This window comes from Myotis lucifugus, unplaced genomic scaffold (genome assembly GCF_000147115.1).
Source record: "Myotis lucifugus unplaced genomic scaffold, Myoluc2.0 scaffold_657, whole genome shotgun sequence".
In the NCBI taxonomy this organism is placed as follows: domain Eukaryota; kingdom Metazoa; phylum Chordata; class Mammalia; order Chiroptera; family Vespertilionidae; genus Myotis; species Myotis lucifugus.
Window position 1 is genome coordinate 281,924 of NW_005871705.1, and position 23,850 is coordinate 305,773.

General features: G+C 43.6%; 1 protein-coding gene across 2 annotated transcripts in view; it reads right to left on the bottom strand.

Annotated features, from left to right (window-relative positions):
* Window positions 1-22,482, bottom strand: part of UBE2G1 (ubiquitin conjugating enzyme E2 G1) — an 87,763-nt gene extending 65,281 nt beyond the window's left edge. Inside the window, exon 1 of one of the 2 annotated variants that reach the window (XR_002826840.1) lies at window positions 22,116-22,482. Coding sequence is in view for 1 of the 2 variants with exons in the window: in XM_006105276.3 (XP_006105338.1) it covers window positions 22,116-22,161 (46 nt within the window). In the remaining variant the exon portion in view is untranslated. The remainder of the gene's footprint in view (window positions 1-22,115) is intronic. The other variant, XM_006105276.3, reaches the window with a different exon arrangement.
* Between the last annotated feature and the right edge of the window lie 1,368 nt (window positions 22,483-23,850).

A 23,850-nucleotide genomic window follows, 5' to 3' on the forward strand; every position in this document is an offset into this window, starting at 1 on the left:
AGTGTTAAATAATTCAAGACTGCACTTTTCAAACTAATTTTACATTAGGATTACTAATAGGGTGCTAATATCTGCTATTGATATTTCAAAATACAGCATTCAGAATTGCTATCCAATTCCAACTTATTCTTTTTTTTTAATATTTTTTTTATTGATTCTTTACAGAGAGGAAGGGAGAGAGATAGAGAGTTAGAAACATCGATGAGAGAGAAACATCGATCAGCTGCCTCCTGCACATCTCCCACTGGGGATGTGCCCGCAACCCAGGTACATGCCCTTGACCGGAATCGAACCTGGGACCCTTCAGTCCGCAGGCCGACGCTCTATCCACTGAGCCAAACCGGTTTCGGCTCAACTTATTCTTTATAGAAATGATTACCTTTAAAATACAGAAATATCATTTACTGACATTAATGTAACACAAATCTGAATTCTCATCATAAGTATATTCTCTACCTACTGAAAGAAGGCTTTATATGTAGCTCATTCTCCAATGAACATCAAATATTAATAATGCTGGTCTACAATAAGTGTGAACATTGTATCCAGACCTAAACTGAAATAATCCTAACTCTATTGATTAGATAGCTATCTCAATTAGATACCAAATAAACTCAAATAGTTTTATGGCCCTTGAAAGTATGTAAAATACTGCAGTCTCATTTAATGGGAGTCAAGAAAGGAGGAACAGAGAAAAAGAATAAAGATGCCAGAGAAAAAGGTACTAATGAGGAAGCAAATACAATTGTAGAAATTCAAGAATAAAAAGACTGCCCAGCTGGTGTGGCTCAGTGGTTGAGTATTGACCCAGGAACTAAGAGGTCACCAGTTTGATTCCTGGTCAGGGTACATGTCTGGGGTTGTGAGCTCAATCCCCAGTAGGGGGAATGCAGGAGGCAGCCCATCAATGATGTTTCTATCTCTCTATCCCTCTCCCTTCCTCTCTCTCTCTAAAAATTAATAAAAATATATTTTTTAAAAAGAATAAAAAGTCTGCTTAATTCATCTAATACAGTGGTTCTCAACCTTGGCTCACATTAGAATCACCTGGGAATCTTTTTAAAATCCTGATTCCTGGGCCCCATCCTCCGGAAATTGTTTCTTTGTTATGGGGTGAGGCCACAACATTAGTAACAAAGAAACAGAATTTCCGGAGGATGAGGCCCAGAAATCAGGATTTTAAAAAGATTCCCAGGTGATTCTAATGTGCAGCCAAGGTTGAGAACCACTGACCTAATATAATCTATCAGCCGTTCCCTCTATAACACCCCTTACAGAGATTTAAATTTAGCAGCTACCTGAACAGTACCACCCACTGAACATGTATTTACTAAATATATACTATCTGTCAAGTGCTAGCAATATAATATAGTAATCATTAGTACTGTTGTCAAATATTTCTGGTTTTCCCCCCTTGCAGGCACTCAAGTAAGAGATTTCTTGGCCCCCTATAGTTGGCAGACACCAGGTGATTAAAGTTGGCCCATGATTTGTAAGTGGAAGTGTCTCCATTCACTTCTAGCCAAAGAATTTAACTATTGGTTAAACAGAGCCTCCAGAAAAACATTGCCTTTCTCTGGCAAAGTTTGAGATTGTAACCTCAATGAACAGAGACTCTAACCTAGGCCAATGAGAAATAAACCTTTGTGTTTTAAGCTACTGAGATTTTAGGGTTGTGTGTGCTTTTAATCACAGAATAACCTGGTCTATTGTGACTAACACAAAAGGTGATCAACACAGCTTTTTCTCACAAGCTACCTATGGCTAAACTAGGTCTCCCTGACTTCATCATGCTGGCAAAGTTTTTGTGCGTGTGTTTTTTAAGACAAATACTATTATCTATTATTTTAGCAAATTTTCTGCCCAACTAACATAATGGTTATTCAATTCCTGTGATTTCTACAAACAGTACATATACGAATGTCTTCAATCAAGTGATTATTTCTTGTAACGGAATCAATCAAGTTCAGGAACCCTGATACAAACCAGCAGAATATCCATCCTGTTTAACATGAACCAATCAACCACCATTCTGGTTATACCAGTAAATGTTCAACTTTTACAAGCATCCAGTCTTTCACATGGCTACAATGAACCATTCTGACAAGTGCCTTAACACAATCACTACAAAATATTATATGACTACATGACTGAAAAAGGAGAAAAGGAAAAGAATGGGGATTAAGAAATAGGATGTTGCCTGGCCAGTGTGGCTCAGTGGTTGAGCATTGACTTATGAACCAGGAGGTCATACATGGTTCAATTCCCAGGCAGGGCACGTGCCTGGGTTGTGGGCTCGATCTCTAGTGTGGGGTGTGCATGAGGCAGCCGATCAATGTGTCTCTCTCATCATTGATGTTTCCATGACTTTCTCCCTCTCCCTTTCTTTCTGAAATCAATAAAAATATATATTTTTTTAAAGTTTAAAAAGAAATAGAATATTAATAGTATATTGACAGTTAATATCAAAGGGGAAAATGCAAACACATAAAACTAATAGCTAAGTATAAAAATGATAAATGCTTTTAAGGAAAAATAAAATATTGAGTAGAGTGGGTAAAAGTTCACTAAAAATATGCCAGGCCCTACTCTAGACATATTCTCAATGCCAACAACCTTGAACAACTATTTTGCAAGGGATAGGGTGTCGGAGAAGTCATTTAAGCAGCAAAAACATTTTAACTGATCCTTTACCTTAAAGGATGAGTTTATTTTACTAAGCAGAGATGGGAAAGAGAAAGGAATGCTTCCAAATAAAAAGTGTGTTTTACAGAGGAAAAGAAACACATAACAGGAGAGAAATTTTTTTTTTCCCCAAAGGGAAATTCCTAAACACAGAGGGTTTAGGGTTGGTTTTTAGATATCTGTCTTGGGGAGAGAGAGGAGAGTGCAGTAGAGGGATTCAATTGGGGGTGGAAGAGAAACACATCTGTAATAATTTCAATAATAAAGATAAATTAACAATAAGTAATAAATAAATATCCTATCTTGCCCCCAAGTATAAAGCACTTTACAGAGATACATAAAATACAAATATAAATTAGAAACAGATGAGAAAAAGAGAAACGAGGGAGGGACAATTAAATGGAAGCAAATATTGATAATATAAAAATGCCTTAAAAATTCTCATAGACCTCTACATTCACAAGGTTAACAGCCTAGAATTTCAGCTCTAATGCTTAATTTTTGATGAATGACTAGTTCACTGTAATCAAGATTTCTAGCAGCTGACATGGAAATATGATCAGAGAGTCACACAACTAAGGCCACTAAAGTTGAAAAAGTTATTTTTCTGACTAAAGAGAATTACAGTTAATCTTGGTCCTCAAAAGTCTCCCATCTCTGCCCTAGCCAGTTTGGCTCAGTGGATAGAGCGTCGGACTGCGGACTGAAGGGTCCCAGGTTCGATTCCGGTCAAGGACACATGCCCGGGTTGCGGGCTCGATCCCCAGTAGGGGGCGTGCAGGAGGCAGCCGATCAGTGATTCTCTCTCATCACTGATGTTTCTAACTCTCTCTCCCTCTTCCTTCCTCTCTAAAATCAATAAAAATATATTTTTAAAAAAAACCTGTGGTACATCTACACAATGTAAAAAAGAAGGAATTCTTACCATTTGCAACAGCATGGATATATAATAAACTCACTCATTTGTGGAATATAATGAACAGCATAAACTGATGAACAAAATTAGAGCCAGAGGGAAAAAACTATTTTAGAATAGAAGTAATCCTGTTATTTGCAGATTTTTTATATTTCCTACATTTTTGTGATATTATACTATGTTGGTACAGTTTTGGTAATATTATAATTTAAATCTTTTTATTTTTTGAAATATTAATGTTTATTGCATATAAATGGCTAATTATTTTGTATCTACACTCTGGTAATAGATTTATTTTCTACATTGTAAAAAAAATTTAAAAATATATGCTTTGAAAATAAAAAAATTTAAGAAAAGTGGCATTCATAGAGTAGTGAGGCATGAGGAGGCTGCCAGTTCTAATAAAGTAGCTGCTGATTTAGTGACAGAACTTCAATAATTCGTAGAGGCCAAGGGATGTGTTCCCCAGTAAGGGTTCAATTATGAGACAGGCCTCTTCTGGAAAAAAATGCCAAAAAAGACCTACATCACACAGAAGTCAGTGCCAGGACACAAGCCAAAGAAGGACAGGCTGACGTTATTGTTGTGTGGGAATACCAGTGGGAATTTTCAATTGAAGCCTTTACTCATCACCATTCTGAAAACTCGGTGAGTTTTCAAGAAAAATAATGCCATGAAAAACAAGCTGAATGTTATGTGGAGGACAAGAGCAAAGCTTGGGTAACCAGGCAATTTTTTATTGAGTGGATTCATAAAGTGTTTGCCCCAAGTATGAAGAAATATCTTCAGGAAAAACAATTCCCACTCAGGGCATTTCCTATAATGGAAAAGGCTCCTGCCCACCCTCCAGGCTTGGAGAAGGAGTTGGTGGAGTACAGCTTCATTACCGTTAGGTCTTGCCACCTAACACAACTCCTCTCATCCAGCCCATGGGCTAGCAGGTCATTTATAGTTTTAAGAAACTCTACACAAAGACGCTGTTTGAGAGGTGTTTTTGAGGTGACCTTTGAAACTAACTTAACCCTCAAGGAGTTCTGGAAGGAACATTTTAATAACCTCACTTGCTTGAGGATCACAGACAAAGCATGGGGTGATGTGTCTTCCAGGACCATGCAATCAGCCTAGAGCCTGGAAGAAGTTGTGGCCTGGGTCTGTTCTTTAAAGAGACTTTGAGGGCTTTGGGGATGAGCCCATGTCTACTGTGGATATTGTGTCTCTGGGCAAGTCCATGGGCTTGGACGTGGAAGATGATGATGTGGAAGAGTTGGTGGGAGACCACAACACTAAGCCTACCACAGAGGAACTCCAAGACCTTCAGAGGGAGAAACAACTACCAGTAGCAGAGGAGCTTTTTACATAGGAGGAGGAGGGAAAGGAGGATATTCCTGCTTCACTAATCAAGGAAATACTTGGGAAATGGGAAGAAATGCAAAGTTTTATTGAGAACTATCACCCTGACAAAGAAGTAGCAAACCTTACAATAAACTTGTTCAATGACAATGCAGTGTTTCACTTCAGGCAAGTGTTAAATGCAGGCAAAAACAAAGTCACTGGATAGGTTTTTAGGGACACAGAGACCCAATGAGCCTGAAGCAAGTTCTAATGAGAAAAAAGGCAAAAGAAAGAAAGAACCCCAGAAGAACAGCTACCTGACATTTTTATGGAAGGGGTCTCCCCTTCCAAATAAAAACATCCCTCCATCCCTCCAAATCCTCCTTTCCATATTCAGTCATCAATAACTCAACATTTAGAGTAAGTTCTAGTGCAGCCATGGGCAAACTACGGCCCGCGGGCCGGATCCGGCCCGTTTGAAATGAATAAAACTAAAAAAAAAAAAAAAAGACCGTACCCTTATATGTAATGATGTTTACTTTGAATTTATATTAGTTCACACAAACACTCCATCCATGCTTTTGTTCCGGCCCTCCGGTCCAGTTTAAGAACCCATTGTGGCCCTGGAGTCAAAAAGTTTGCCCACCCCTGTTCTAGTGTGTACGTAAATTTACATTTACATTTCATGTCTTTTTTGTTTTTAAAGTGTTTATTCATAAACTAAAGGCCCGATGCACGAATTCGTGCAAGAGTAGGTCTTCCTTCCCCCGGCTGCGAGCACTGGCTTCCCTCTGGCACCTGGGACCCGGGCTTCCCTCTGGCCACAGGCAGGCACCCGGGTCGCAGCCCTGGCTTCGTCTGGAAGGTCATCCAGAAGGACTTCTGGTCTAAGTAGCATATTACGCTTTTATTATTATAGATTAAACCATATGTTAGACATGTACTGTATACAAGAAAGATTAAAATGGAATCATTGGGGATCTGAAACGGATTAATTCAATTTACATTATTTTTCATGAGAAAAATGATTTAGGTTTTCAAACAAATTTCTTCTTAAACAGCCTTCCAGAACAAACTGAGTTCAAGAGCCATAGTTCCATTGTATTAGCATTGATAACAAGAATGAATTTACTTGTGAAGGTCCCCTGAAAAAGGATACTATAATGTAACATCTTCACAACACCCAAAATGAATTTCACAGGGCTGCTACTGACAGCATACCTCCACAGGTAGAGATAGCAATGATATCACCCAAAGCACAAGTCAGTAAAGACACCTCTATGTAGGGTTGGTACACAGGACTCTACAGTCTGAAGTTGCATTTTAAGGTACCCAAGACTATGATAATTTGTTGCAGGACAAGAGGATTAACGAAATCAGCAGGGAGGTGACTTCAAAACCCCATGAGACTCTATGCCCTGGTCAGGTAGCTCAGTTGGTTAGAGCGGGGTTCTGATACACCAAGGTTGTGGATTCCATCCCTGGTCAAGGCACATACAAGAGACAACTAATGACTGCATAAATAAATGGAACAACAAATCAATGTTTCTCTCCCTTCCTCTCTCTAAATAAATATAATTAAGGAGGAAAAAAAACCAACTGTGAAAATCTAAATGTAGGGACAGATTCTTCCCTCCCCCTCTACAAATGCAGACAATTTTGAATACAATTTCAAGGGATTCTAGACTGTAATATCCATCCAAAACCCCCACAGGGAAGGACTGACTACAAAGACTATTCAATCCTCAAAATATATAATTTAATCTTGGCAGAACTGAATATGGTAGCAGCAAATCTAAGACTGTATGCCCTAGCCACGGACATATTACATATATTCTATGTGGCCAATTTAGAGTAAACCTAGAGTAGAGCAGACATCCTCGAGAGCCCTAATGAAGTCTTATGACTAATGAGAAGACTATCCCAATGGATACTTAAAATGGCTAATAGCAGTCACTGACTCATGCAGCCACCACCCCCAACCATTCTGGACCTGTTTTAGTTTCCGAAAATGTCCCAGTCTTTTCAAACATTTGGCTACTTCCTATTATCTTTTTCTCCTCCTACTATATCATTCTCAGATTTTATGATAATTAAAAATTTGACTCTCTTCCTTGCTAACCTAATGTGCTTTCTATGAAAATCAATTTCTCCAATGTCTCCCAAAACCAATAGTATTTAAAGTCAGCATTCAAATATTTAACTAAAGAATGAGACTACCTCTGATGAAAATCGAATTAGCCTTAGACATTTTTTAATCTCCTAATATGCAAATTTAGCTGAAAACACTGCCAAGGCAGTTAAAACCAAATGCCACCTTGAACATTTCAAAATAAATAATAGAGCATTCACAGAATGTCTGGATTTGAGCAGTGTTACTTTCTGCTATACTCTCCAACTCCAGCTATGTGTTAAAATGTGCACCCAGGAACTGAAAGAAGCAACTTATAATTAAACCTTGAAAGGAACTGTGGGCCGCCAGGCTGCAGTGGGCACAGGGGCGGGTCTCGGCCCATCCTCCACGCCCCCACCCAGCGCCTCCTACTGCAGGCCCCAGTTCCGTCAGCCGGCAGGCCTGCTCCCACGTGCTGATGGCACCACCCCCGCTCGCACCTGAAGGCACCGAGCAATTGGGACCGGACCAGTGCCAACAGCGGGTGCGTGCGGCGGCTGCTGCCCCAATCGCCCCTCAGGGGCAGGGGGAGGTGGAGAAGCCCTCAGGGGCAATCAGGGCCAGCAGCTGCCACTCACACCTGCTGACAGCGCCACTGAGCCAAACCAGCCAGGGCAGTAAAAACATTTAAGTTTATAGTTTTCCACGTACAGATCTGCTTTGTCAAATTTAAATGTATTCCTATGTATTTTGTGTTTTTTAAATGCTGTTGTAAATTATATACTTTACGTTATTTTCCAATTATTTATTGTGTGTGTGCATACACACACCCTATCTAATAAAGAGGAAATATGCTAACTGACCCTCACACCATTGCAAAGATGGCAGTGCCCACAGCCAATGAGGGAATATGCTAATTGACTGCCCAGCCCTCAAATATGGCGGTGCCCACAGCCAATAAGGAGGGGATATGCTAATTGACTGCCACACCCTCAAAGATGGCAGCACCCACAGCCACAAGATGGCCGGCAGAGGAGGTCAGTTGTGGGCAATCAAGCCAGCAGGGGAGGGCAGTTATGGGAGACCAGGCAAGCAGGGGAGGGTAGTTGGGGATGACCAGGCCTGCAGGGGAGGGTAGTTAGGGGTGACCGGGCCAGCAGGGGAGGGCAGTTGGGGGGGACTGGGCCGGCAGGGGAGGGCAATTGGGGGCAATCAGGCTGGCAGGGGAGTGCAGTTGGGGGCGATCGGGCCAGCAGGGGAGCAGTTAGGCATCGATCAGGCTGGCAGGGGAGTGGTTAGGGGGTGATTACGCTGGCAGGCAGAAGTGGTTAGGAGCAATCAGGCAGGCAGGCAAGCAGTTGGGAGCCAGCAGTCCCAAATTGTGAGAGGGATGTCTGACTGCTGGTTTAGGCCCGATACTGTGGGATTGGGCCTAAACCTGCAGTCGGACATCCTCCGAGGGGTCCCAGATTGGAGGGGGTGAAGGCTGGGCTGAGGGACACCCCCCACCCCCGCGCCAGTGCATAAATTTCATGCACTGGGCCTCTAGTGTGAGTGTGTGTGAGTGTGTGTGTGTGTGTGTATACCCACCACCCCCCCCCTTCCATACATATATAATTTATTTTTGTGTTTTGATCTTGTATTATTCAGCCTTGATAAACTGGGCTATTAGATCTAGTAGCTTTTTCACATTTTCCTTAGAATTTTCTAGATACACAATTATGGTCTGCAAAAACACAATATTACTGCTTCAATCTGTGGCCTTTTATTTTATTATGCTGGATATGATATGCACAGAAGTGGTGTAGTGATTTCTTCTTGACTCATCTTTGTGAATCTGGATCACGGTGCTGTATTCTGTTCTTGAATTCTTAGCTTTTAAGGCTCCTGGGGGGTCAGTTCCATATTTCTCTGGTTGCTATACTGGAGATTTTTCTCCTTAAATCATTCTTTTAGCCCTTCCAATATTTTTGTAAGCACCTAATTTCTCTATAATTCTTTCTCACGAGATAGAAGGTTTATACTACATGATTTCAAGACTTACTATACAGCAATAGCTATGATATTGGCATAGAGGTGGACATACAGATAAAAGAGTACCCAAGGAAACATACACAGGTTGGTTAACAGATTTTTCAACGGAAGTTCCATGGTGATTCAATAGGAATAGGATAGTATTTTCAACAAATGATTTGGAACAACAGATTTAATATACTACAACAGAGATCAACCTTAAAAACATGCTAAGTAAAAGAAGCCATACACAAAAGAACACATGCTATATTATTTCATTTATATTAAATGTCCAGAGAAGATAATTTCATAGGAACAAAAAGTAGATTTATAGTTGCCTGGATGTGGGGCTAAGAAAGAGGAGTGACTACTAATGGGCACAAGATTTCTTTCTAAAGTGATAGGAGTGTTCTAAAATTACATTGTGCTGATGGTTGAACAACTCTAAACATATCAAACTGTATGTGTAAAATGAGTAGATTTTATGGTATGCACATTAAAACTCAGTAAATGTGTTATTAAAAACAGACTTCTATGGGAGAGACTAAGTTCTTGGAAATTAGATATACAATTACTAAAATGAAAAATTGAATGGCCAGTCTAAATAACAAAACATGCATGGTTGAAGACCAAGTCACTAATATGGAAAAAAAAAGGGGGGGGGGGAGGGGAATATCCACAATATAGTAACAAAAGACAGAAAATAGACAATATGAAAATTAAAAGGCAAAGAAATGAGATTAAAAAGTTCAAACACCTGACCTAGCTGGTTTGGCTCAATGGACAGAGCGTCGGCCTGTGAACTGAAAGGTCCCAGGTTCGATTCCGGCCAAGGGCGCATGCCTTGGTTGCGGGCTTGATCCTCAGTGGGGGGCGTGCAGGAGGCAGCCAATCAATGATTCTCTTCTCATCATTGAAGTTTCTATCTCTCTCCCCCTCTCCCTTCCTCTCTAAAATCATGCTAAGTGAAAATATATTTAAAAAAAAAAAAAAAAAAAAGTTCAGCCAAAACCGGTTTGGCTCAGTGGATAGAGCGTCGGCCTGTGGGCTGAAAGGTCCCAGGTTCGATTCCGGTCAAGGGCATGTACCTTGGTTGCGGGCACATCCCCAGTAGGGAGTGTGCAGGAAGCAGCTGATCGATGTTTCTAACTCTATATCTCTCTCCCTTCCTCTCTGTAAAAAATCAATAAAATATATTTAAAAAAAAAAAAAAAAAAAAAAGTTCAAACACCTGACTAGTAAAGGTTCCAAAGATAATGTAGAGGACGACAAAAAAATAATAAATAGAAACTTCTGAGCTCAAAACAGACTGAAGCCTTCAGCAGTCAAAGAGCCCATTAGGGCCTGACTGGTAAGTCTAAATGGTTAGAGCCTCAGCTGGTGCACCAAAGGGTCTTGGGTTTGATTTCCAGTCAAGGGCATATACCTGGGTTGTGGGTTTGCTCCCCAGTCCCCAATGGGGAGCATGCAGGAGACAACCATTCAATGTGTCTCTCTCACATTGATGTTTCTCTCTCTCTCTCTCTCTCTCTCTCTCTCTCTCTCTCTCTCTTCTTTCCTTTCCTCCTTCCCTTCCTCTCTCTCTGAAAAACAATGGAAAAAATATCCTCAGGTGAGGATTAACAATAAAAATAAATAAAAGAGCCCAATAAGAATCTAAAATAATGAATGAGCCCTAGCTGGTTTGGTTCGGTGTATAGAGCATCAGCCTACAGACTGAAGGGTCCTGGGTTTGATTCCAGTCAAGGGCACATGCCTGGGTTGCTGGCTCGATCCCCAGTAGGGGGCATGCAGAAGGCAGCCAATCCATGATCCTCTCTCATCGTTGATGTTTCTATCTCTCCCTCCCTTCCCCTTCCTCTCTGAAATCAATAAATGTGTGTGTGTGTGTGTGTGTGTGTATTTTAAGAATCTAGCCCTAGCCAGTTTGGCTCGGTGGATAGAGCATTGGCCTGCGGACTGAAGGGTCCCAGGTTCAATTCCGGTCAAGGGCATATGCCTAGGTTGCGGGCTCAATCCCCAGTGGGGGCATGCAGGAAGCAGCCAATCAATGATTATCATCACTGATGTTTCTATCTCTCTTTCCCTTTTCCTTCCTCTCTGAAATCAATAAAAGTATATATTTTTTTAAAAAGCTCTGAAAAAAAAAAGAATCTAAAACAATGAATAAAAAAAGTTACACTTAAGACACAACATGGGTAAAAATTTAGAACTCCAAGTATACAGAAAATCCTTTAGAACTTCAAAAAAGCATCTACAAAGAAACCAAATTATACTGATAGGAGTCATTCCTTTTTTAAAAAAAATGTTTTTATCAATCTTTAGAAAGGAAATGAGAGGGATAGAAAGATAGAAGCATCAATGAATGAGAAACATCATCAATAGGCTGCCTCCTGCATGCCTCCCCCTCCACACTGGGGATCAAGCCCCCAACCCGGGCATGGGCCTTGACCAGGAATCAAACCAGTGACCTCTTGGTTTATGGGTCGATGCTTGACCACTGAGCAACCCTTGCCGGGCTGACATGAGTCATTCTTCATCACTGTCTTCTCATTGAGAAAATTCTGGACAAAGGAATAACGTAACAATGGAAAAATGACATCAAAGTTCCATGGGAAAATATTTTTAACCCAGAATTCAATTTCCAGAAAACCAAATGATCAAATCTGAGGACAAATTTAAGGCATTTTTCAATATGCAGACTCAAAATTTACCACTCACATATCTTTATAAAAGTTAAGAAATACTAGAAGAAGACAACATAGGGTAGGAGAGAAGTGATAGTTGAGTATAAGCCATAATAACTAAGTGAAGATAGAAAGAAAATTTTGAGGCTTACAGATTTTTCTTCAATAGGAAAAGTTTCAATGACGAGAATTACAGCCCCTTGTTAGTACCAAAGTCATTACAGGCAGTCCTCAAGTTATGACGTACGTTGTTTCATGATTTTGTTTCATGGTTATATTGCCATCTCCCATTTATTTATAAAAAAAAAAAAAAGTTCCGTCATTTCAACGTATGTACATATGTGCTTTGTGTTTTTTATTATTTATTTACCACAAGTAAAGATCAGGAATTGTTATTTTTCTTTTAAATTTTTTTTTACTGTTTCACTTCATCACTGCTGTGTATGTGCTCCATGTGAGTGACGTAGGTGCTTATGTAGGTGGGTTCTGACTTAACAGCAAAAATCACATTACATCATGCTGTAGGAACGGATCTCCGATGTAACCCGAGGACCTACTGTATATAAAAGGCTAATATGCTAAGTGTTACTCCTACTGTCCGACCGGTCAGTATGACATGCAATGACCAACAGGGGGCAGACACTCAACGCAGGAGCTGCTGAGCTGCAGTGACTTGGCAGCAGCGGTTCTCGGGTGACACACCCCAAAACCAGAGAGGAGGGAGCCCAATTCCTCGAGGGGCCACGCGATTCCACCTTCGGCCATGGGTTATGTTGTTGCTGGGGCACTGTTGGCCCTGAACCTGGTTTACTACACACGTGCATTTGCGTTCTACTCCCTGTACAACAGCAACTTTACAGAGTGCCCTCTCGCACTCCGGAACCCCTCAGGGGATGTCGGACTGCCAGTTTCGGCCCGATCCCCGCAGGCCAGGCCAAGGGACCCCACCTGCCGGAGGGACCCCACTCACTCCACAGATGCCCTTCAAGCCCTGGCATCACCCCAGGTGCAGCCAGCCAGGGAGAGACCAAAGGAGGAGGTTGGCTCCTCCTCGCCCAGTCCCACACCACTGGCCACTTTTTTTTTTTTTTTGTCTTCTAGAGTTTAAATTTATTTTACAAAAAGAGAAATAAAGAAAACTGATAGGCAATTATACTCACAATTGTTCTGTTTGCTTTTTTAAAAAAGTGACATGAAACACAAGTAAAAATAAATATGTCATAGAAACAGCCAGTTGCCCAGTCTCTGGGGAAGGAGGACTTGCCCTGCGAAAGGAGGGAAGCCCATGACTACAGTGGTAGAGCAGCAGCCACAGGGCTCCTCAAAGCCAGGTGCAATCCCAGGCCTCAGGGGGCTTCCTGAGGAAAGAAGACAGAAAACCAAAGCCAGGTGCCGGGTCCTCGGAGCCCCAAACCTCCCCCACCCGCTCCTGGCAGCAATGTGGCCTTAGTGGTTATTCACTGTGACCTCCTCAACCCACCTGGACCTCCTTCCCCTGACCCCTTTGGAGAGGGTACAGGAAAAAAACAGTCTTGAGCGGGCTAAGGGGATTCTTCTGGTGAGTCCCCAGCCCACCCTGAATAACACAACCAGACAAGTCAGTTTACGCTCATGTGCACACACACTCACAGGCACACGCGCACACGAACACACACACACCTGGGCTGAGCTCTCTTCCAGAGGAGGGTCCTGGATCAGGTCATAGTATGAGGTCCCCCCTCTTCTGATATCACCCCAATAGTGGTACCCAAATCTCTCCCAGCCTCTGCCCCAAAGACTCTGCAGCCTGCCTGGCTACCTCTCCGGGATTCAGATGCACTTATTCCTAGGTCACATAGGCCCAGAAAGTTCATTGTAAGAGTTGGGTATTCAAAAAAGGCCCAGGGCCAAGCTAGTGGCACAGACAGACATTTAGGGGTAACAGTGGAATACACAGGGCAGAAGAGAAGCGCCAGTAGGAGGGGAATGGATAGGGAAGGTGATGGATGGAGAGCGAAGCACTCTCAGACAGGCCTTGAGGGGCAGGTTCCTGGGAACAGTGAGCAGAGGGCCAGAAAGTCTCCTGGGGTCCATTGGGGAAAAGAGCTCCTCTCTCAGGAGTTTTGGTGGCAAAAGAGCCACTTAGCTGGGTGTACAGGATGCCATGGTTTGGAAGGGAGACTGATCTTCTGAGGAATCACAGGGAACTGGGAAACACAAGGAAGAGGTCATGGCCAGGAACACTAGGAACAAGGAATGTAAAGCCCCCAAACCTTCCACATGGGATGAGCACTCAGTTCCGGAGCAAGGCCAGGCTTCCGCTGGCCACTTTCTAATTAATTTCCTTTCAATGTGCACAAATCCGTGCACCGAGTTACTAGTGCTATATAATAGAAGCATAGTATGCAAATTGTCCCCTTGACTGGGAGTTTGTCCAGGAGTGTGATGGGGCAGGGCTGGCTGGGGGAAGGCAGGGAGTACACGGCAGGCAGCCAGCAGCTGCTAGGGACACTACCAGTGCACGAATTTCATGCACTGGGCCTCTACTTCATTATAAAAGGCTAGGCCCTGGTCAGTGTGGCTCAGTTGGTTGAGTGTTGTCCTGTACACGGAAAGGTTGCCAGTTTGATTCCCAGTCAGGGCACATGCCCAGATTTCAGGTTGGATCCTGGTCAGAGTGCATATGGGAGGAAACAGATCAATGACTCACTCTTGCACAGATGTTTCTTTGTCTCCCCCCCTGTCTCCCTCTCCCTCTCTTTTCCTCTCTCTAAAAATCAATAAAACTTATTTTTTTAAAAAGACTAATGTAGAAAGTATGTTTCAGCCTGAAGTAGCTTACAGAAAATTAAACTACTGTTACTTATAAAAAACTAAATTTCATTGTATTTCAAAAATATTCACTGAACAAAAATTATAACTTAAAATCACCTATTCCTGCCCAGCCAGGTGTAGCTCAGCAGTTGAGCCTCGACCCAGGAAACAAGAGGTCACCAGGTCAGGACATGATCCCCAATAGGGGGCATGCAGGAGGCAGCCAATCAATGATTCTCTGTCATCATTGATGTTTCTATCTCTCACTCCCTCTCCCTTCCTCTCTGAAATCAATAAATATGTGGGGCACGGTTACAGTGTTTTGGCCAGGACCAAGCTTCGGACTAATGAAAGGACAGGGTCCTCTCATTGCCACGCGCAAGTCCCAGCTGGAGGGCAGGGCCCTCGCAGCACAATCATAGCCAACGGCTGTGGTTGTAAGCTTGAACCTATGGTCCAAACACATAGCCCCACGTGCCTTGTGATAGAGTTCGGGTGCACGTAGTTGAGTGAGGTTGAAACTCAGAGAATGCTGTAAACAACGTGATCATGCCCCTACTTTGCCTCGTGGCATCTGCTATAAAATAAAGACACGGCTTGTGGGCACTGTCGTTGTCTCATCAGGGAGGCAGTGTCCCCACCGAGACCCAGCTATTATTCTCTTGTCTGTCTTTCCTTAATCCTTTCACCCCCCCACTCGGGATCACCCTTGGTCGTGCTGGCGTGGCACATAAATATATATATTTTTTAAATCATCTACTCCCTAATGTTAAGAAAGTTCATTTATTCATTAAAAAGTTGAGACTTCCTTCCAGCTTTACTGAGATATAAATGGCATATAACATTGTGTACATTTAAGATGTGCAACATAATGATTTGATATATGTATATATTACAAAAATAAGACTATTTTAGATTCTGTAACACAACATAACAGATGCATAATTCTTATTTTGTTGTGTTAATCCTCACCCAAGGATATTTTTACCACTGATTTTTATAAAGGGGGGCGGGGGGGGGGGGGAAGAGAGTGAGAGAGCAAGAGGGAGAGAGAGAAACATAGATATGAGACATATCAATGGTGCACCCCGACTGGAGCCAGAGATCAAACCTGCAACCCAGGTATGTGCCCTAGACCTGAATTGAACCCGAGACCCTTTGGTACAAGGGCCAATGCTCTAACCACTGATCCAAACCGGCCAGGGCAGATACATAATTCTTTGATGTTCCCTCTACTACAAGGATTGTAAATCATCCTACACCCACCCTCAACCAAAATGTTTCATCTATGCATTTTTTCTGACAATATATTCAGTACAATATGTAGTAACTGCATTCTTTCTATAATACTGTAATGATTTCTGGATATAAAAATTCCCAAACTCTGTTAAAGCAATTAGTAGTTTGATGCAATGTAAATTTACTTTTAGACTTTTCTTCCATTTCTAAATATGTGGGTCAATAATTATTAGCATTAAGATTATTAATAATTAGCCCAGCCAGGTAGCTCAGTTGGTTGGAGCAGTGTCCCCAATACACCGAAGGGTGGGTTTGATCCCCATCAGAGCAAATACAAGAATCAACCAATGAATGCATAAATAAGTGGAATAGCAAACCAATGTTTCTCTATCTCTAAAATCAGTAACTATATCTAAACTTTAACTTAAAAAAAAGGTTATTAATATTTGGCTCGTCACCCAGAATCTTCTATCACTAGGATGTCCCTGTCAATAATCAATTACTCTATTTCTGCTTGTTTAAGATTGTTAATGGAGTTGTTTGTCAGAGTGCCAATATATTCTAGAAGGTCCAATAAGAAATATCAAATCATTCTAACTCCTCTTTTAAGAGTATTCTTTCAATATCCTATGAACACCAGGAGAGCTAATAAAACATAGCACATCACAAACTCTAGGAACTGGGGCTACCTGCAGGTCATCCTGATTGGGTACCTATTATTGCAGCATAGCTCAGAACACCTGCTTCACAGCCACCCAAAGCGCTGCTATAAAAATTAGGTTTTCTTGGGCCCCCATCAAGACATGTAGACTGTGGAGATAAGGCCAGGAAATCTGTATTTTTAACAAACTCCCAATGACTTTATTGCACATTATGTCTAAGAACACACATGACTCACTAATCAAAACAACCTACTTATAAAAAAAATAAAAATAAAATAAACCTACTTATATGGGTAGCCAAGGAGATAAAAATTAGGGAATTTTCCAGATTATTAATATATGCAATCAAAATTTCTAAGTAAAAGATGCTCAATTATTTCATTGGATAGCATAAACAGATTCTTCCTAGTTCTAGAATGACAGGTGCCTGTGAGAACTACTGAAAACAATGTTATCAATGTTAAAAAAAAAAAACTTGGCCCTAACCGGTTTGGCTCTATCGGTTTGGCTCAGTGGATAGAGCGTCAGCCTGCGGACTGAAGGGTCCCAGGTTCGATTCCGGTCAAGGGCATGTATCTTGGTTGCGGGCACATCCCCAGTAGGAGGTGTGCAGGAGGCAGCTGATCAATGTCTCTCTCCCATTGATGTTTCTCTCTATCCCTCTCCCTTCCTCTCTGTAAAAAAATCAATAAAATATATTTTAAAAACAAAACACACAAAAAAACCTTCACGTAATCTTTAAAAAAACAACAACACACCTCCTTTTATTCCTTATAAATGCTTGTCATATAGTAAAATTTAGTATGGCTAAAGTAGGAAATAAGTCCAGTCAGCCCCAATATTTTTCCTCAGAATTAACTGCGAACACCAAAAAGCTTACTGCTTGCCCTGACCGGTTTGGCTTAGTGGATGGAGCATCGGCCTGCGGACTGAAGGGTCCTGGGTTCGATTCCGGTCAGGGGCATGTACCTTGGTTGCAGGCACATCCCCGGTGGGGGGTGTGCAGGAGGCAGCTGATCGATGTTTCTAACTCTCTATCCCCCTTCCTTCCTCTCTGTAAAAAATCAATAAAATATATTGGGGGAAGTGGGGGGGAGAAGCTTAGTGCTTTCAGTCTATGACATTAAATTCAAAGATATTTTCCTTGATTCTGCAGAATGTTGGTCTTAAGTTGACAAGAGCTAACATATCTTTTTATGATTACCTCTAGAATATCACTTAGATTTTAATGCATATTATTTTAATGCAGTAAATTTTATTAAGATGAGAACATTTTCTCATTTTTTGAGTTACTGGATAGATTAACTTTGTTTTGGGTTTCTTGTTTTGTTTTTGTTTTATTTTTAAATATATTTTTATTGATTTCAGAGAGGAAGGGAGAGGGAGATAGAAACATCAATGATGAGCATTATTGACGGGCTGCCTCCTCTACGCCTCCTACTTGGGATCAAACCCTGAAGGGGAATCAACCATGCATAGACTTCTGGTTCATTGGCCTATGCTCAACTACTGAGAAACACCAGCTTTGAATATTTAAATGTATAAAACCCTATTGTGTTATTAATTACTAGAAGCCCGATGCACGAAATTCGTGCAAGAATAGGCCTTACTGCCCTAGCTGATTTGGCTCAGTGGATAGGGTCCTGGGTTCAATTCCGGTCAAGGGCACATGCCTGGGTTGTGGGCTTGATCCCCAGTAGAGGGCGTGCAGAAGGCAGCCGATCAATGATTCTCTCTCATCATTGATGTTTCTATCTCTCTCCCTCTCCCTTCCTCTCTGAAATCAATAAAGATATATTAAAAAAAAAAAAAAAGAGTAGGCCTTCCTTCCCCCAGCTGTCAGCACCGGCTTCCCTCTGGCACCTGGGACCTGGGCTTTCCTTGCAGGCCCGGCAAAGCCGAAAGGTCGTCCAGTCTAATTAGCATATTACGCTTTTATTATTATAGAAGATTCCCTGGGAGGCAATACTGCCAATTAAAATCATCAAAGTCTCACCCTAGCCAGTTTGGCTCAGTGGATAGTGTCGGACTACGGACCAAAGGGTCCCGGGTTCGATTCTGGTTAGGGCGCATGCAGGAAGCAACCATCAATGTGTTCCTCTCACATTTTCTCTCTGTCTTTCCCTCTCTCTTCCACTTTCTCTTGAAATCAATGGAAAAATATCCTCAGGTGAGGATTAAAAAATAATAATTTTTAAATGAAAAAAAAATAACACAAAAATAAGAGAAACTTTGTAAAAAACACAAATAAAAAAATCAAAGTTTCTCAAATAAGAAGGTCCTGAATATGAATCTAGATGGGAAGCACCACTTAGTACCTGTGTAATCTCGGGCAAGTTACTTAAGCTCTCTAAGCCTCTATTCCTTATTGGGAAGATAAAATAATACATGTAAAGCACTCAGCTCCTAGTATCTGTCAGTCCTCAGCAAACATTAGCCCATAAACATATATAGAAGAATCTCTCTGAAAAGACAAGACACACAAGAAATTATCAATGATGGTTGTTTCCAAGCAAAGAATTGGAGGTCAGGATGGAAAGACTATACCTTCTTGTACTCTTTGTATTTTTATCCAGTGCTTATAATAACTTTTTAAAAAATGCTTAAAAATTTATCTCTTGTGCTGTGGGATTTCTTAGTGTTTAGCATAATTCACTGCCAAAGCTAAACTGCCACTGCAGAATTCGCAAAGGAATAAAGTCATAGTCCAATAATATCCACAAAGAAATACACAACCTATCTGATTTCAGGAATCTGTAAGGTGTTCTTATTCCTTTACAATAGCCAAATGGTCTTAACTAAAACACCTTAAACCAGTAATTTCTCAGTCCGGGATCATTCTGTCCCTTGGGGGATACTTGGCAACATTTTTGTCTGTCACAACTGAGGGGGTGTACTACTGGCATCTAGTGGATGGAGGCCAAGAATGTTGCTGAACATTCTATCATGCAAGTATAGAACCACACAACAATCCACCCAAAAAGTCAGTAGAGCTGAGGTAAGAAACTGCAACCCAAGGAATCATTCTGTTCAACTCTTAAAGTAACTAGGTTCTTCATTAAAGTTACCTACAAAACACACAATAAATTCTCCCCTTAAGTAATGAAATAAGATCCTATATAAGGACTAGCAGACTAGGGGCTCAATAAATGAAACTATTGTTGGCCACTGCTGTTAGTTTCTGAAATTCTAGCAGCTAGAATAGCTTACAGGTTTGTGTGTCTACTAAATTCAATACATTTCAAGATTTCTAAAGTACTTCTTATAATGCCTTCCAAAAGTGCAGGCTAAAAGATTTCAAGAGATTACAGATTACCATTCTTTCCTGTTTTTAAATATCTGAAGAACCACAAAGTTCAAACAATGTAGTAGCAAAATACAACAGGACCTTTATTTTAGTATGTACTTATAAACTCTTTCCAATAAACTTGATATTTTTACATTTCACTACACCTTGGCTTCTATTTTATACATTTTGAGCATGTTAGTTAAAATCCCTCAAAAATGTAAGAAATTAAGAATATTCCATTGACTCTGATGAAGGCAAAAAAGCCCTAGCCAGTTTGCTCAGTGGATAGAGCATCGGCCTGCGGACTGAAGGGTCCCAGGTTCGAAACCGAACAAGGGTGCGTATCTCAGCTGCAGGCTCAATCCCCAGTGGGGGCCGTGCGGGAGGAAGCCGATCAATGATTTTATCTCTCTCCCTCTCCCTTCCTCTCTGAAATCAACAAAAATATATATTAAATAGTCAATAAATGCGTATTTTAAAAAAAGCAGCTAACTTTATAATGAGGCCTGAAAATTACAAACTAAATTATCCTCTCCTCTGATCTTAAAGAATATTTTAGTGTGCCTTACAAAAATGTCAACCATTAATAAAGACCTTTAGAAAATGTTTTATCAATATGTGGGATTAATCTTGTCAAAAAAGAGTACTCAACTGAACTAGTGGCTATCAAAATCTATAGCTAATTCATAAATGGGTAGGAAATAACTTGTAACACTGCTACTGTCTAACACTCTTATTAGCCTAACTTTCTTAACTATGTAACTCTTTTATACCTTTTTAAGTGTATCTTTCTCATTATATAAGAGTTGAGTAGTATTTTAATACTAATTTAGTATTTCCATATTGCTTAATAATCCACTACATCACAAAAACTTATTCTGATTAAAGAATTTTTAGGGAGATTCCTTCATCCAAAAAAACAAAAACAAAAAATTACACAGAAAAGTAAGGTGTTTGAAAATATAAGATGCAATGAGGTTATTATTCTTTCACTATTTTTCCAGATGAACATAGGTATCAAATACTTCTCCACTCACTTCAAGTCACTCCCCTTGAGCACCTAGAACTTTAATCCTTGCCCAAACCTGCTTGCTCATGCTCTAATAATAAACCTAATTATACAATCTGTAACAGCCCCTGACAACCTTTTCCTACGAAGCCATAAAGGTATTTAACCTCAAACCTAACTCAAAAACAGATGTCTTCATTCCAGCCTTCGGCTTCTGCCGAGGGCTACGGGCTGCAGGCTGTACAGCGGGGAGGTGAAAATTCGCCTGGACCGAAAAGGGCACACGCTGGGCGCTGGGCAGCAGGAGTAACTGCTGGCTCATTTCTCTTTAAATCTGGCAGCACGTGGGGCGGCATTGTGAAGCCTCCAGCCCGCCTCCCCCCTGACACTCGGCACACGTACACCTCCAGCGCGCATGCTCCGCTCAGACAGTCCTAGCAGAGTAGGAGCCAACCCCCTAAAAAGTCAACCTGGAAGCCGCAAACGGCCGGAGGCCGGGACAATGGGGGAGGGGGGCGCAGGCACCTCTGGGAAGGCACAGCCGGCCGCCTCCCCAGCCGGAGCCCGCCGGCCGCAGTCCGGCGGTCGCACGGGCCTGCGCAGGGGCCAGAACCGCTCCGAGCACAAAGCCAGCCCCGCGCCGGCCAGCGAGCGGCTCGCACTCGGCCAGCCCCTACCCTCCCCCCGCCGGCGGCGCAGCGGAGCCCGTGCCAGGCGGAGGCAGGCGAGGCGCGTCCCGCACCCCGCCAGGTTCTCAGACCCCGCGCGCCCGCGTCGAGGCCGCGGCTGCCAGCGCTTTGTTATCCGCCCCAACTCCGCGGCGCCGGCGCTGCCCGGGCAGAAGTTTTGCGCGCCTTTACTTTATCCCGGCCGGGGGGCCATTTTCTTTCGTTTAATTTTCGGCCAACCGGCCGCCCGGCCCGGCCGTTTCCGAAACCCCGAGCCAAGGGAATTCGGGGGGGGGGGGGGCCCCACCGCTCCTTCCCGCCCCCCCAGGGTCCAGCAGCCTCAGCAGCACCTGAGCCCGCGACCCGCCCCTGGGAGGGTGGGTCTGGGCTGGGGATCCACAGCCCCTCCCCCGCAACGTCCCACCCAGCCGTGGGGGAGGGGGCCGCCTCCCTCCTCTCCAGGCCCCGTCCCAGCGAAGAGGCTGGGGCGCGTCCCCGCCCCCAACACCCTCCGAAAGCCGGGGAAGAAGTGCCCGCCCGCCCGGCCGGGACCGGCGCCTCGGGCTCCCCACCCTCTCGAGCCCGCACCCGTCCTCGCCAGCGGCTGCCGCTCCCCTCAGCCGTCCGGCCGCCGGCCCGGGAGGAGAGGCGAGGAGGAGGGAAGCCGCAGCGCTCGCCACGATCGCGGCCCGCCCGCCCGCTCACTCACCTGCCAGCTGTCTTCGCAGTAGCAGTGCCGACTGCAGCTCCGTCATCCTCCCGCCTAGGGCCCGGGCTGGCGCCGGGGCGTGCGAAGGGCCAGGGGCAGGCTCGGAGGCGGCCGGAGCTGGGTGCGCTGCGGAAACCGGGCCCCACGGCGGGAGCGCCGGAGCCAAGGGAGGCCGGCCTGGGGCGGCGGGAGCGGCGCCTCGCTGCCGGTGCGAGTCCGCCCGGTTCGGCGCTCCTCACAGCCTCACGCCCGGAAGGGGAGGGTGCCCGGGCCGCCGCGGCGCGCGCTGGGATTCCGCTCGCCTGCTTCCCTCCTCCAGCCCGCGGGTCGGCCCCACCGGTGCGTTCCCCCGCCACAGCCTCACTGCGCGCAGGGCCCTCCTCGCAGGCGCGCTGGGGCTGTCGACTGGGGCTCGGCCGGCCAGAAAGCCCTGCCCGGTGCCTCCCTGGCCCCGCCTCTCGCCGGGGCCCCGCCCCTGACGCGCGTTCGCCGGGTCGCCGCCATCTTGGGAAGGTCGACGCCCGGCTGCCTGCCGAGGCCTCAGGCGGCGGACGCCCCGCGGACGCCATGACAAAGAGGTCATGGAGGGTCAAGACAGCGCCTCGGGTTGAAGCAGGTGCTGTGGGAGCAGAGGGACCAGAGGAAATGGTTTTGTGTCCAGCGACCAGGTAACTCCACGCGTGGTGTGCGCGTTAGTCATTGTGAGAGCCAAGTTTAGGACTGGTGAGCCCCGTTTTAAGCAGACCCCCCCAAACAGACTTACCATGTTGATAATTCACTTTACTACAGAAAGAACGCGCAAAGATTCCTGAAATAAGCAAAATATTTTGCACCTCATAGTACGAAACGTCTAAACATCATTAAAAATAATCTCTATTGCCCTACCAGTGGTTCTCAACCTTCTGGCCCTTTAAATACAGTTCCTCATGTTGTAACCCCCAACCATAAAATTATTTTCGTTGCTACTTCATAACTGTAATGTTGCTACTGTTATGAATCGTAATGTAAATATCTGATATGCAGGATGGTCTTAGGCGACCCCTGTGAAAGGGTCGCGACCCACAGGTTGAGAACCGCTGCAACCAGTTTGGCTCAGCAACCAGTTTGGCTCAGTGGAGGACTGAAGGGTCCCAGGTTCAATTCCGGTCAAGGGATTGTACCTCAGTTGGGGGCACATCCCCAGTGAGGGGTGTGCAGGAGGCAGCTGATACAGATGTTTCTCTCCCATCCATGTTTCTATGTTTCTCTTCCCATCCCATTTTTTCTAACTCTCCCTCCCCCCTTCCCCCCCTGTAAAAAAAAATCAATAAAATATTTTTTTTAAAAAAATAATCATAATCCCCTATGAGTAAAGGGGAGTGGAAACCAGCAAAATCTAATATTCCCAATTCAAAATGTCATTCAGAAATGCATCTCCTGTGTAAAATCAAAGTATGGGACCTGGGGTTTGGAAAAAGCATCTTTACTCCCCTCTGCCTGCTCATCCCCTCAGCCCCCCGCTTTGCACAAAAGTCTCAATAAAGAGATGGAGCAGAAGGAAAAGTAATGCCTCATGGCACTGAAATTTCTCTGTTTCTTCAACAAACATTTATAAAAATTGCATTAACGTTGTGCCTGTATTATAGAAACACAATACAGCTCTGTCCCTGCCGTCAAAGGGCTTCAAGTCTCTGTGCATTCCCGGTAAGGTAAACCCTCAAACAGCCAAAGAAGGAGCAGGTTCCAATACAATCCT